This window comes from Plutella xylostella, chromosome 10 (genome assembly GCF_932276165.1).
Source record: "Plutella xylostella chromosome 10, ilPluXylo3.1, whole genome shotgun sequence".
Taxonomy (NCBI): Eukaryota; Metazoa; Arthropoda; class Insecta; order Lepidoptera; family Plutellidae; genus Plutella; species Plutella xylostella.
In genome coordinates, this window is record NC_063990.1 from 9,829,887 (window position 1) to 9,846,579 (window position 16,693).

Genomic DNA, 16,693 nt, shown 5'->3' on the forward strand with positions numbered 1-16,693 from the left:
ACACCCAGTTGCAGAAACGTCCTTTAAGTATTAAAAACATCATTAAACCTTAAAGTCCAATTAAGTCGTTGCAGAAAAGCATTTTAATGTGACGTTTCATGAGACTTTTAAATTTATCTAATGAAATGTCAAATTTACCCTAATGAAATGTCAATGTCGTTTTTTCTTCATTTTTGCGTTGCACAAAGCCACATTAGCCACGAAAGTGACTTTATTTTGACGTTTGGTCCCTTAAAATATACTTCAAATCTAATGAGCCAAAAAGCATCCATAAATCAGATTTTAAATTTATTTTCGGTTATAATTTATATATTTGAAACTATTTCAAACAGTGTAGTGTCTTTAACAGAATTGTAATCGTTATGATGTCAGAGGAAAACATTTATGTGCTTGAATTGGAACCAATACACAAGTACTCATTACCAAAATTTCGCAATCTATCTCTGCAGTGTTATCCTAACTAATATTATAAATGCGAAAGTAACTGTGTCTGTCTGTCTGTCTGTCTGTCTGTCTGTCTGTTACTCTTTCACGCCAAAACTACTGAACGGATTTGAATGAAATTTGGTATACATACGGTCTAGACCCTGGGAAAGAACATAGGCTACTTTTTATCCCGGAATTCCCACGGGAAAACTTTTTAAGGCGAAGCGAAGCGCGCGGGGACAGCTAGTCTCTTTATAAATAAAAAACAGTATTTTAAAATTGTATTTTTAATGTTTAATATTACTACAATAGTAGGTAATTCATATTTATACTATGATTGTTGAATAAAAGTTATCTATTCAATTCTCTGCTCTCTGATGAGCCTGCCCAGCCTGCATCTGCATATCCACAAAGCGGCTTTCTTGTACTTCTTCAATACGTAAGGCAATGGTCTTCCAGAGACTCTGGTCGTAGCAGCATCTAACCTACCAGTTAAAATAGTAACGAATAACGCGTTTCTATCCGCAGTTTATTCACACTTGCATTTTTCACTTGTTTATCTTCCAGTATCGGCATAATTTTGCAGTTATGTAGTTAAGTAGGTAAAACAACATTGTAATTATAAAGAAAAACGATGCGGTGGTATTGTTTGTTGACATTTAATTTTGCGTTTTGTTATAGGTGAATCAAATCTCAGAATAATGTAGAATTTCTTTGATTATTGTAATTTAATGCCAAACTTTATGATTTTTGCATGATCAAAACGCATTCGTTCACTCATTTCTACTCCAAAGTTCATTCATTTCCTAATGAGCACAGAGTAGATATGTTGATCTTGTCATTACTTAAAGGAGCAATTTCTAAGTCCAAAAAAGTTTTGTGCAACAGCTTTATTAAAATAATGGAATCATTAGTGGTAATGACATAATAGCTAATGTGACATTTTAAAGAGGCTTTCTGCAACTGGGTGTTATTCATAAAAAGTTACGGGAGACCTATAGGCCTGCTATAAGCAAATGTCAAAAAAACTTTATTCATAAACGATCAATAGCGCTAAAGAACTCTCCAACTGATTCGTAAAACCTTGATATGCTAAAGTAGGCTGGACCCTACTATACACCTTCCGTAAACCTCCTCTTGTACAAAAACATGGCGGCCGGTCAACAGCTGTTCTGCTTTATTGACGATTTGACATTTGTTGTGAGTTAATATTTGCTGAAAATAAGTTGCCATGGTAACGTAAAAATTTAATAATTTTTTTTGTGGGTTTTGGCTTGGCCACTGCACCTTTAAGCCAACGTAAACTTTTTTAAGTGCCGCGCCGTGGCTAACATAGATAATAGAGATTGATAAATGAATGAAAGTTTTCGCTATTTTTGTTTATGGTTTCGTCAGACCGGCAACTTAATAGGGTAAATGTCAAAATGTTTGGTCTGGGTAATCTATTAGCATCACTATAGTTATTTAAGGTTTACGGAACGATTATGAATAGAGATTTTTATGAAACCTCAAATAGGCTTAAAGTGTTCCGTAACTATTGAGCTCAGTAAACCTACTTTAAGGTTTTTTTATGAATAAGACCGTAAGTTTATACGTATGAGTACTAACATAATATAAATATTCCCTCGATACGATATAAACAGAGAAGAAGTGGGTCCTGTGGGAAATCCTGCGATTCAGACACGTCGCTCTGAATCATCCACACACGAGCCACCGGCTCCAAACTACTCCAAGTCGGCGAGGGGAAAATTAGATCCTGCAGGATATTGCGAAATAACCTGTCCCTTAAATTGTCATGAAATCATGAAAAGTTGTTTGTACATCTGTAATTGGATCTGTATCGTATAATAATTCTTAGGTATTAATATATTCGTTTTATTTTTAGCCCGCCATGGCTCGCACTCAATTTACAAAAGCGTGGGCACGCAACGTTCACAAATGAATTCCATTATGTATAAAGGAACTTTGTGTATGCCGTTACTATTATTGGCCTTATTAATAGGCTGAAGAAGCCCTCATATCTAAATAGCTCCATTAGTGAGCCGCGGGCATACAAATTAGCAAGTTTCATCATAACACGGACGCTTTCGGAGCTTTTTCGATAAAATAACGGCTACAATGGCCGGTTCAGGCAATTTGGGTCGGATCAATAGCTAATCATGCTTTTGCTTAGAGTTCACATTTATTAAGTGAGCGCCTTGGAATAAGGTCGGAGTGAAAGAGTGCGGCGGACAGGGGTCGAGGTCGCGCGACGACAACCGGGCCACTGTCTAGTGTCTCCTGGACTTGGCTCGGCGTCTCAAGACTGCGTCTCAAAACTCAGGCTTCACAATGTGAAGTGACAATTTACCCAGAACGGGCTGTAATTGTGGCCAGAGCTAAGATATCGGCGAGTGGACAGCGGCTGGAGGCACGTACTTGGGAATCGTAATGTGGGACACGAGCGCGGACAAAAGAACCTATTACCAGACGGTGTCGATGAAAAGAAATGCTGCGACCGCCTTTAAAAGATCCGATGTTATGGGCCAGCAATTATGAAAGCGCCTGCAATGTTAAAAAGTGTCCCTTGAATACAGATTAGGTTTTAAGAGGGCTAGAGAATTTGCTCTTGAAATAACTAAGGGTGGCAGGCTGTTTTTTAAGTGTAAACAGGAGACAATATATCTTAGGGCGAGGAAGGGAGGTGGAAGTATGCAAGGCGTGAGGAGGTGAGTTATTGGAGGGTCGGAAGGTTCCAGATGGAAAAGGGAGGTGATTTACCGGCAGCCCGCACCTTGGGTAACTTCCAATTTTAACGGCATTGCGAATAATTTTATTCTTTGCTGCAGAAACGAGGTAAAGGCATGCGAAATTAAAAAATATATAAATATTATGACAAACATACATACAAGTATTACTTGAATATTTGTATGTGTAGAGGTCTATCAGAAAAGATGATAAGGATATTTGACAAAACGAAAACTACGACAGTCGAAACGACTCTATCAATATTAGTCTCAAATGTCGCTGATGCTATGCCGATTCTCCGAGCCGCTGCATGTAATATCCGTCTGGCCCCGCCATGTGGCCGCAGCTCGTGACGTCACGGCGCCGGCAGCCGCCACGGCGCCGCGCCGCCCGCCCACGCGCCTCTCACACAATCTCCTTACACGTCAACCTCCATGCTCCCGCCTTCGACACTCTTGTACGTATGTTGCTGGCTGAATGCTCAGACATTTTAAAAAGTTTCACTCTAAACGAGAGTCGTGACGTTAAAATAGAAGTTTTTCTTTAAAAGAAGCCGTATTAGTAGTTCTAGGAAACCGAACTATCGTCGACTTTTACTGAATGAAAGTTCCCGACATTTATAAAGTTGTTTATCGTCTAGTTTTAAATGGCAATTAATTTAGAGCAATCCCGGTTCACCCACGCGGCCCAATGATGGGTCTCAAACCGAGCGCCGCCCCCGGAGTATCTCAAATGTCATGGGTTTAATAAACGCAAACAAATTTAACATAAAGCGTCTGGAAACCAACGCAAAAAAACAACTCAGATAAAATGTAAGCACAAAAAGCGTTGTAATTTATCAGCTGAGGATAAACGATATTATGGTAGAGAAATAGTAAGGGTTTCTCGATTCTTATTAAGCTTGTATAACGTTAAGTTAACTAGATTTTTTAAATTTAAGAGCTGGCCTAGACTAGATAAATTGGAAGACCTACGTATATGTGAAGCTAACGTAGCAGTCACAATAATAACAATTGATAACAGATGTATTAAAAATGCTAGTTGTATCTGAAAACATCGACTACCATAGATAATTTATCAAAATTCAGTCAATAATATTTAAGCCAAACGTAATTGTTAGCAGGCCGCCCAACACAGGCGACAACGGTTCATTACCCGTCAATTTCACTAGTTCACCACCCTAATAACATGTAAACTGCCTTTATTGCAAACCAAATTGATATTACTGTGATTTCGGGAGAGTACCGACACACCGATGAAACAGTTAGCGAATTGCTCTGCACATTATACGCTGCCTAAAATTCTTATTCATTGTAATAAATGAATTGGATCATATGTAATTCATCAAATTATGTGTGATATATGCGAATTAAGAATTCTTATAAAGGTTTCTAATACCTACATAAAAAATGTGTATTTATTTTCTGTGGACAATTCCTGGATTGTCATATTAATATTTACTTTACACAAAAGGACTTACAGATACTAAAATTAAAGGTGTAGGTACCCACCTAGGTTATAAATGGACGTAGATTAAATTTATAAGGCCTTATGAAAGTAATTAAAAGATATGCTATTTCGAGAGCTGTTAAAGAGGAATTTTAACGCCGGATTCAGGATAATCCCCGAGACAAAGCTTTATATAATTTATACTAAAATGTCGACTCATTTATGATTATTATGGCTTTTTCTCTTTTTGTCTACTGCAATTTTACAGCAATTATTTTTCATTCTTATAATAACGACACCGATATGTGTTGTTCACTTTAATTTTACCGAAATCGGAATGAAACGTGTAGATTCATAGTAGCAGAGTATATTTAAATTCACAACCAAAATGACTTTTTCTGTTCTAGTGTATGACACTGTTTACAATACAAACATATGTGTCTCAAAAATTCTCATAGTAGCACAGTATAATACCTGCTTAAATTCATATCAAAATGAGGTTTTTAAATTGAAATTCATCAGCTCTTCCCCGCCACGGAATATATTATGAATACGAGAACAGAAGCTCCCGCTCACCGCATAAAACATGCATGGGGCGGATGTAAATCAAATATCAAACCTATTTTTTGGCGAAATATGTATTTTCATGGAAATACACCTGCTATTCGGTAATGAATTGATAATTAAACGTATCTGCTATAATTGTGCGGATTAATCTGATAGAAGTGATTAAAATAATTCAATGCCTTATGTAAAACTGCTAATATTCATTAGCAGATGTATTAATGAATAAGTGTAGATATTTGCAGTTTCCTATTAGTTTATCTCCAACTTTTCTGTCAAATAGCAAGTAGAATGAAAGTGTACCTACAATCTACATTCATAATCTTCCAGTAAATGGTGTTATTTTTAATAGATCTTAGTTCAACTAGAAAGCACGTCTCTGTCTAAAATAGCTAATTCAAAATCTATCTTGGGGTTTATTAAATTTGTCCAGGTCGCCCCGTGCCGGCGCGGCGACCCCGCACGCTGTCACGACGTGGAAATTAATTCATTTTCAATGTGTTCCTTACTTGTTGCGGCTTTGCGAAATATTTCAGAGCTTTAGTTACTTTAATAATTAAATTTGATAAAGAATATTCTACTACGTATGTGCCTACGGTTATTTAAGCTCACAGAATCAATTTTAAAACAAGTACACAAAACGCATGCTCGCTCACGAAAAATATTTACTCATGCGAAATTTCGCTGAAATGTTACGCCCCGGCAACTTCCAACCACTGTAAAGTATTTAACGATGTGACGTGTGAGTCTGAAAGTTTCGGCAACTGCAACACTGTGTTCTTAGCGTGTTACAAGTTATGTTACAGCTCGACAGATCCGAGTGTAACATCCCAAACATTCATCGTTTGAGAAGCCTTCACCTAGCAGCGAACCCATTGTATCTAATATTAGCGGTGAGTAAACTTGCTAACGTAATTTCCCTATGTCAACAGCACGCAGAACTCTGCTCCCTGGAGCTAAAGCAACTACCTATATTTGAACTACCGAGTCTGACGAGTTTCACATTGAGTTTGACTTTAAAGCACTTTATAAACCCGCATTTTAAATTACAGTATGCTATAAATAATATACTATGCCACATGTTTTCAATACAGTGACCGTGTAATATGCACTAAAAGTTAATTAAATGCAAAAGGTGTTTCAGTAAAACGTATCGCTCAGGTAAAACTAATAATGAAAGCCACATCGTAATTTGCACTTTCCGCACTTCAAAATGGCCTACTATAGTGATGGTGGAGCCCACGCCGGCGAAACCCGATAAAGAGTGGGTGAGTCCCATTCAAGTGCCCCTATTAATGTGGGCCGGAGCTTTTTATAGCTCACACGTATGAGGGCGGCTTCACTACACAATCCATTCAACATATTTTACTTGCAAAATAAGCTGAAAAGGGCCAGTCAAATTCAGTAGTTCCGCGGGTGTTTACTATTTATCGTAGCGTAGTGAATATATATACGCGATATGCGATACGAAAAAGTCTGTAATATTGTTCATTTCTCGGCTACGGCACCCGGGGATACGGTGTTCATTAAAAATATTACTTCAGCGAGAATTCATAGTTTCGTGCGATAGGCACGGGAGGGGCGGCGTGGCGACGAGTCGACATCCTCCCTCTACAATCTCGAACTGCTAGCTTTAACTACGGTGATATTATAAATATCCGTATTCTACTATATTTTCTTCAGTTCCAGAACCGGCTCTCTCGGTTGAAATTTAATCTTAAGGTCTCCACTGCGTTCCATAGTTTGGACTATTTCCCACTACGATGGTCCACTGCGGGCTAATGTGTTTGTTTCTTCACGATATTTTCCATCACTGTGGTATCACTGAAGTCTACAAAGACCTCTGAAATGAGAGGAGAATAGTTATCTGTTCTGTTACAGCACCACGGCTCTGAAAAGGTCGCGTTATATCACCTTCCTTCGATCTGCGAATTATGCATACAACAAAAAATATGTACTCACTTTCATCTGACTGCGGTGCTGATAAAATGGCACTGTGCTTCTTCTTCACCTCCTCGACGTTTGCCTGGATCTTGTCTATCATCTCTCGTATTTCTTCCACCTGTAAAAGGGAGACGACAATATAGTTCTCGTTCAGTCCCGTGCGTTTAATCAGAACTCTCGGGAAGTTATATAAAGACTTGACGGTAGATCGAAGTAGTGCATTGTACTTCGCAATCTAGATTTAGTTGTATGGTATCGGAGAAAGTTCTTCAAGGCTCCTATGGCTCCGTAATATGAACTATTTTAAGACATTTCGAACTGTGATTGCAAGTACAAAATTATATTTAAATAAAATTTACATTCACTGGGAAATTCAAACATTGAAGATGAAATAAGTTTTATCGCTCGCGATTCATTTTGTTATTAGAAATTGGTTAGTTTGTTAGGTATCTAACTATATAGGTAATATAAAATTTTAGTGATCTTTCCTCTTTTCAACAAAACTAACTGAATTCACTTCAGAGTCTACTGAATTACTACATTAAATCAAGTTTGACTTCAATTTCAGAAGTACCTACATATTAAAGCACAAGTGCTTTTCATTCATTTGTAAAGTTTAATCTAAGTTTTCTAAGCCTAGCTTGTTGACAGAATGTAGGGTATAACTTAGGATTACTTCTCAACTGCACGGCTTAGTAAAAATCTACAAGTCTTTTAGTGCGACGGGCTGAGTGCGGTGAGCGAGATAAAATCTTAATTCGACGTAAAAGGGCGAGCTTTTCACCTCAAAGCTCTTGCAAAGTAATTAATTAATCACCAGTACTGGCTGAGATTACTTTTTCTGCGATGAGATGGACTACACGGGTATACGAGGTATCCATAATTATAAAGCGCTAGTACGGTGGCCTGCGCCTAAAAGTATACAGGCGGAGCTTTTAAAATAGCGATCTCAAGCTCACATGCTGCTCAAGCACATCCACATAAACACCACTGCCGTACACATCACACACAACACGTCCCCGGAGTTATAACAGATGTAGCTGGTCCCTTCATCATCAGGGATCACTATTTTAAAAACTCCGCCTGTATACTTTTAGGCGCAGGCCACCGTACCTACATGTATATGCATCTTGTGAAATGAAAATAAATACAGCCATCTCATGATTACAGGGAAAATCCGTGTCCGATTCACAACACCATTTCGTAATATATATACCATTTATAACAGCAAAACAATGTTCCAGGTTCATTTCAGTTCTTGGAAACTACAGAACCCAACTGCACAGAGCGTGCATGTTTTTTTATTCTTTAGAACCAGAAATGTTCCACACCTAATATTCAATAGTACAAAGGCAAGTTTTTGCCCGCGAATGTATACTGGAGTTCGGGGACAAAGGTAGTGGGCATCCAGCCAACTACCACTCCTATATTGCCTCCAGTTTTCTACAGACTCTTTCCGAATAAATAAACTAACCGGAGAAAAAGTGGTGATAAATTCCAAGTAGCCTCCAATGATAAACAATAATTCATTTATTATACTCATTTATCGAATTTATATGTAAGTTTCAGAGAATGTTACACATGCCACACCGGAAAATCCGCAACATAGCTGACTACACCCCCATGAGCTTTCATATTCCAGCGAGAACACACAAGGGTTATTCTAGCTTTACAAAAACTGTAATCGAACGAGAGCTGTCAGACAAACACTCACGAGCAGTGAAACAATTTCAGGGACCATCACAGTCTTCAATATTGAAGTACATTTAACAGCGGCAGCGCATCAGAATATAACCCACAAAATACGTAAATGTATATATGGTTAAAACTTTAAATTAAATGTTTAAAGATTAGGGATATTTGATATTGGCATTTTGTAAGTGGAACCTTTTAATTGCTTGCAAGTGTATGTTATCGCGGTTAAATTTAGTTTTCCTCAAGAGAGTTAGTTAATGTTTAGCCGGTTCCCGTGCATGGTTGCGTTACGTGTTACGTGTGTCTCTCGCGTCGCGACGCTCGTAACGTTGTGTTTGCTCGACACGTAACTGGAAATAGCTTACTCGAGGCAATGTGAGAATATCCTAGTGGTGATGGCCGAATTAACTTTTATATCGCAATTTATGAGAAGCCGGGTTATTTCCTATTTTCCATAAAATATGATATGTAGGTATATGTATAATAAATAATGTAGTATGTAATGTATACACTATGATCTATAGTATTTTAAGAACCTGTTTAATCACTATTGAATATGAAGAATGACCGTAAATTTTATTATGCCTCAAACGACGACGTATTTACATAATATAAATTGGTACACTTTGTGTTTACCTAAAGTATCATCTACACTATCTATACGAAGGCTAGATTTGTAAATGGAACTTCTGGAAGAGTAGGAAAGGCTTAAGTGTATATCCGCTTTGGCAGGCTGACGGGCTGACGAAGGCTCAAGTTGAAGCAAGTTTAAGATACTCGGTTAGGCGCAGCCACGAGGCTCCATTTTGAATTAAACTCGGTTTAAAGGATCGCTGGCATGCGGCCAGCCACAAAGCAAATTCTCACTTACATGCTTGGTTTAGCGAATGCTATTCAAAAGCAAAATGCCATGGTTTCCACACTATTACCTTCGTGGGAGCGACTTTTATTCACTAAATGCCATCTTTAGGATTTTATCTTATAAAGATGACAATAGTAAGTTTTAAAGAAACATTCGCGCTTAAATAAAGCTCCTGTTATTTGTAATGTTAGCTTTACTTGGGAGAGTTATATTGCTAGTAAAGCCAAACGCCGCAGACAAATTATGGGTAATTTATAGTTAAAGCTTATATACCAGGATACAGTTTCTATATATTTTTAGTTTTGTGACTGTGTCTGAGCAGAATCCAGAATTCGCGTAAGTAGGTACCAATATTTTATAGAGCTACATATACTGTTAATTTTAGGGATAAACTTTTTACATTATAATCCAAAACTACAATCTCGAATCAAATATTTTACTCGAAATTCTAGAATATCCCAAGAGAACAGTAATGGATGTGCATAATTTGAATCGATTATCAGTTCCCAGGATCGCGTGGCTGTGAGCGACGATAATGCGAATAAAACCTGTGGGACCATAGCACTGTTGCCGCATAATAATAGGGTAGTTTCCATGAAACTCCAAATTCTATGAAGTCTGTATTTTAGAGAATGAAATAACTTTTTTTTAAGGGCGGATTCGACCAACGACGAGTAACTTTTTACTCACGAGTAAACTACCAGTTACTCGGGAGTAAGCAGATTTTGCATTCTACCAAACCTGAAACCCAGATAATTAGCTTATCCCAAGAATAAAATGTTATACCGCCAAAATTGACCGTGTAACGAGCTTATCCGAGAGTAATTTTGTAATGGCGGCAGCACATCAGCTGATTAGAAAACCGTCATAATGACATATAAACACATCTGTCAAAACATAAACAAAAGTACGTTTAAAGGCAAAGTCTCCGAATAACAACAGCGAATAAAATATTAAAGCATAAACAATTTCATACTTTTATAATCCATTCAAACTAAGTTGGCATGTCATTTCTATTGCATGCTTTGAAACGCAGCTATTTTTATTTTAGTTGCATTACAGTTTCGTTCCTCGTTCATTCAATTTAATCATGGTATAACTTGGTAGAATGCAAATGTACTTATCCTGGATATTTACTCGCGTATAAATTTTATTCCGGTATAGTTATTCTCGTGTAACGTGATGTTTGGACGAATTCACCCTAAGTGTAATTAATATGTTTAGAGGTATTTAATTGTACTTTTATATTTCTTCTACTACCAAAATTTGGCATAATTTATGTTAGCACCGTAAGTACTAATGATCTAATATGGAGGTTCTTGGTCAATCCAATTAATTTATATTTTCTGTCCAGGCGATGTTCTTCTGACGCACGCCACGATGATGTCACATTGACTCTAATTGACTCCACATTTGCGCCATTCACATTAACCAATATTGGCTTCAAACATTAATCAACAGTCGAACGCGCGCATTATTTTATTAGAGGGCTATTGACAGATTAGCGGTTATGGAGTACGTACTGCTGAACGTGCGATAATCGGGTTCCGTAAATCAAGTTCAGGGTTGAATGCTGAGCGGGTCGATAAGGCCGACGAGACGCGGCGGCGGCGCCACTGGGCGTGCATAATCCTTTGTCAATCTGCGAGGAACTTTGGTACTTCTGTGCGACGTACAGTGAGCCCCACAGCCTCAGTAATGCTCTAACTAGTTGCATTGTCCGGGTGGTCCCTCTGCAGTAGTTATGTGGGAGTGCAGCGTCGATGTGAATCACCAATTAATCAGATTGCTCGATAGCCGCTATCGCTTGAGCTCGATAGTCGCTGTTCATTGTATTCGTGTGTATTTTTACTTTACGAAGAAACCGATTGAATCTACGTAATTCTAGATTGCTGATAAAAGAGCTTAAAAGTATTTATCTACTGAATGAATTATTTGGTATCACTGTGTCCAAACTGTAGCAAGTCAACCGTACAATAATATTTAGTATACCTAAAATAGTAATACCAGTGGAATATATTATGTGAATTATGTCATACGTACGAGATACGAAATTCAAAGAAAATATTTACCGTATACCTTCGGAACTGGAGAAGCTATGAATAGAATGGGCAATAAGTTACCGGCGTGATTGCCCGAGCGTAATGTAAAAATGAGACCCCGTCCCTTGAACCGTGAACTTGACAAAGACGAATCGCTTCGCAAATGCGTTAAAGATACCCAAATTGCTACTTCAGTTGTCGATATTGGTTGAAAAGCGATTATGCTCATTCTTTTCTTTCTTATAATATCGGTTTTCCAAGTGGTTGGCTTGCGGAGGCCCGCACTTCTATTAGAGAATGGCATGAAAGCGTTTCAGCGATGCGTTTCAAAGGCTTTGAAATACGTTTTTAGCTTGTAGAGCGCAGCTAGCTTTATAGAGCGCAATAATTATTCTGGTAGCGTTAATTTACTCTTCACAATGAGAGAACCCACTGAACTCATAAAGCCCAAGAAATGGCGGCGAGCTGAATAAAATATAGCACTAAGTTCACCGACACAACTCAGCGGTTTTATTTTAGAAGCAACGAGCGACTAAAATGTTAGGTACTTTCACTTTTAGAAGATTCTTATAGGTACAGTTTTAGTATTATTGGTGTGATTATTTACCGGGGTCTGAATGACTTATGTATGCACCGAAGTTAATATGAGAGATGATAACAAGTTTTTTTCAACTTCTGCTGAGTTGGTTCCCACTGGTTTACAGAAAGCGTTTCAAAGAGTCACAACACAGTCATAGCCTGTGTTGATTAGAATTCGTCGTCGACGTCTGCTTTGGACCGCCACGTCGCGTCGCTACTAAATCAAAGCAGACGGCGAATAGTTACCACATGCAACAAAACGAATCCCTACACATTGACTCTTTGAGAACCATATAACGAGCCGGACTACATCTGCAACACAGACTGTTCCTGCCCAGTGTCCACTGTAGGTAATTACAAAACTTCGCACACCGAGAGAAACATTCCAGGCCAGCTGGAGGCGGCGAGGAAATGCACGTTCATACTCGTAATAACTGAACAAACTTCGTGCGAGAACCGAACTGCGATTTATTAGTATTACGTATCGGTATCGTATATCGCCTACGGCTGAACTAATGAAATTTTGTATGTAGAAAGCTGACATCCTGGTTACTTACTTACCAGGTACATTTTATCCTGAAATTTCCACGGGCAACATTTTAATTTTTGCGGTTAAGGGTCGGCAATAGGTAATCGAGGGTTGGCATTGTCATAGAATTATATAGTAAATGATGCTCTACAGCCTTGAAAAAAATCACACAGGTAGCCGAAGAGTCTAGCTAGGTGCTGAATCATTCGAATTTAAGTAAATGCTTATGGATAACTGTAAATTAAATCTGAAAAATCACTAAATCACACTCCCGTATTGTAACAACTGTGTCGTAATTATCAAGAATTTTCATATAATTCTTATCAAATTATAAAGATGAATGCTTGGACTAGGCGCTAAATACCTTGTTTTTTAATGAACACACACCTATTTTGTGTAAATTAATCCCAAACTTGAGCAATTTTTTTTCCCTCAAATCTTCATACAAATATCTATGGCGGCTTTCTGTGTTATAAAATCATAAACACAGCGACGTTTGACTCAGTCGGCCGGTGGCCTCCAAAGAAGGGTCACGTCGGTTTAGGCAGCACTGACAGCTCGCGATCTTTTCGTGTACAGATACAAAATCACTGCACATTGGTTGTCATTGCACTTTTTCAACTTTTATGACACCAACATAATTTGATTTGAAATTGAGGAAGCATAATTCTTACACTATATTCAATACATTAAATTAAATCAGATAGTAGGCAATGTTCTCGCGTGACATTACAGTCTCGTAAAGGTCCGATGAGGAGCAGGAATATAGCGAATGGATCTAAGTGATGACAATACGTAGGAACATTAGGTTAGGATCATCAAAAACACAGTCTCATGGTACTGGTTGAGGAATGGTCTCGTGAGGATCTGATGAGGGCAGTAACAAGGTGGTGACTGAATTTTATTTCAAAGATGTTAATAGCTAAAAGCATCGAGTTTGGGCTATTAAGTATGTTTTTCAGAGAGACAGAAAGATATTTTAGGTTTCCTCTGGATTAGTTAGGTTTACTGGGTTTACTAAATTCATTCGTAACGTAAAATTGATAATGACGGAATTTCTTCTATAGACAGTAGTTACTAAAAAAACCAACGATAGATGGCGTAATTTGCAGAAGTACCTATCTAGTCACCCTGTCACGGGGTGACTTCGGTTGGTAACTCAGAAAAAAATACTATATGTTATTGCATCAATAATAAAAAAATCAAGAAAATATTCAAAGTTTCCATCCTCGCACACAAATCACAAACTCATGCCCTGTTCTAGGAGCAGGGTCTACCCTAGTGCATTTTCATGACCACTTTTCGGTTCTACCTTTTTTGGCCCAAGATTTATTTGCATTAGGCAAATAAATCTTGGGCCAAAAAAGGTAGAACCGAAAACTCGTATTGCATAGTAACGTTTGGTTAAAGTCTCGTTTCGCCGAAAATCGTATGGCATAAATCTCGATTAGTAAAAAGTTATTTCGCATTATCTTGATTAGCCTAATAATGGTATGGCCAAATCTTGAATAGCCTAATAATAGGTTTATACTAAGTAATAATATTTGTTTGGCTTTAACTTTGACGGAGCGTCTCTCTATAGCGCAAACTGGTGCCTTGTATTGTTTCCGCTGTTTGGAAAACGCTCCGCTCCGCTTCGCTGTGCTCCGCTTCGCTGCGCTCCGCTTCGGTTTTGATGAACATGTGCACCTAACACGCTCCTCCTCGCTTTGCTCGTCGTCGCACCTATCTTTAGGTTTCGATCTCATGGGGTTTGTAATAATTATTGTATGTGTATTATAAATGTATGTTGTATTGCTCGTTAACTTTCGATTTTTTAATCATTCAATATCGTGATTTTCGGGATGTATGAGAAAAAATACCACAATTTGTACATTTACTACATACTTAATATATTATTTATTAGATAACATTAGGAGAAACAAGATTATACATAGGTATAGACGAACATACATTTGAGCAAACAAAACTTAGGTGTTTAAAGATTGTGCCTAAAGAGTTTTAGACGAAACGAGCCTTATGCCACATAATTCTTGGCAAAGTGATGGTTCGGCCAAAAAAGTTTAGACCATACGAGTTATGCGAAATGAGTTTTGGTCAATAAAGATTATGCGAGATGAGGGGAACCGCCACTTTTCACTTGTGTCCCACCGGTTTCGGTGCTCAGCGGAATAGTACCATTAACCATTATTATTCTGAGATATCATCACTTCTTATTCTGAGTTACCCAACATAAAAACACGCCATCTATTGAAATCATTTTTTAATTAGGATTTGTCTATGGTGTGGTCCCCAAATTTAAGGGTAAAAGCAAAATAATTATATTTTAACCTTTTTTTATATCTATTATATTAAAAGACCAATTCAACGATACCCTACCTACACCATCAAAATAACCGGAAAAAATATCAGCCCCAATTTACTTGTATGGGAGAGGGAGTACCCCAATATTTTTTTGGGGTACTCCCCATATCTATGCGAAATATCAGCTTGATATCTTTACCCGTTTCTGAGAAAAAGGGCGGTGACAGACAGTCAGTCAGACAGAGGGACAACAAAGAGATCTTATAACGGTTGCTTTTTTCCTTTTGAGGTACAAAACCCTAAAAATAAGAAAAAATATTATTCTGCTACCAAAAAATATACTTACAAACATACAATCGAAAAATATTACCCTCCTCCTTCGGCAGTCGGGTAAAAACAAGTGAGACAGGGGGTCATTCTGAACTTTTGTTCTACAAGTTTTAAAAATTAACAAAAAAAAAAACTTTTTCATAGATTTTATCGGTTACAAATAATTATAGGCCAATATCCCTGGCCACTGTATTGGCAAAGGTCTTTGACAGATTAATGGAACGGCAATTGGATAACTACCTAAAGTTAAATGAGAGACAGTTCGGCTTTAAAGAGGGTTGTTCTACCGAAAGTGCCATACTAGTACTAAAAAGTACGATAAAATATTATACGGATAGGCGCACGCCGGTATATGGATGCTTCTTAGATCTGTCAAAGGCCTTTGACCTAGTACAGTATGATGTATTATGGCAAAAATTAATTAAGACGGGTTTTCCGGTGGCCCTTGTATCTGTCTTTCGCTACTGGTACAGCAATCAAGTGAATGTGGTCCGATGGGGCGGTACATATTCCGATGAGTATCGTATGGAATGTGGCGTGAGGCAGGGGGGTTTAACCTCTCCGTTACTGTTTAACCTGTATATGAATGCTTTGATCGAGGATCTCAGCAATCAACCATATGGTTGCTATATTGATAATGTTAGTGTAAACAACATAAGCTATGCCGATGATATGGTCCTGCTGGGTCCCTCGATCAACGCAATCACTAAACTACTCAACATATGCGGTGAGTACACTAAACAGCACGGACTTGTATACAATATTAAAAAAAGCGTATACATGTTGTTTAGTGCAAGGAAAAGGGCTCAAAGTGTTTTACCTCCAGTTGTCATGAACGGGTCGCCTTTGAAAAGGGTGGCAGAATTTAAATATCTGGGCCACTATGTAAACGAGGACCTGACTGATGATAAGGATATGGATAGGGAGCGCAGGGCGCTATCGGTTAGAAGCAACATGGTAGCTCGAAGATTTAGTAGGTGTACTAAGGCAGTCAAGATTACGCTATTTAAGGCATATTGTCTGTCTTTTTACGCCTGCAGTCTTTGGGTGAATCATTTGCAGAAGACCGGTCGCGCCCTGCGTGTCCAATACAACAACGCGTTCAGGATGCTGATGGGGCTGCCGAGGTGGTGCAGTGCATCGGGTATGTTCGCGGAGGCCCGTACGCCTAACTTTTACGCGGTCATGAGGTCGCGCTGTTTCCTTAACCACTGGGTGCAGTTGTCACTCCTACCAAATAAA

The 16,693-nt window shown here is 38.2% G+C and overlaps 1 protein-coding gene across 5 annotated transcripts in view; it reads right to left on the reverse strand.

Annotated features, from left to right (window-relative positions):
- Positions 1-16,693, reverse strand: part of LOC105386730 (syntaxin-1A) — a 56,295-nt gene that overhangs the window by 20,866 nt on the left and 18,736 nt on the right. For all 5 annotated transcript variants that reach the window (XM_038117813.2, XM_038117812.2, XM_038117815.2 and 2 more), the window contains exon 3: positions 7,129-7,228. In XM_038117813.2, coding sequence (XP_037973741.1) covers positions 7,129-7,228 — 100 coding nt within the window. The remainder of the gene's footprint in view (positions 1-7,128; positions 7,229-16,693) is intronic.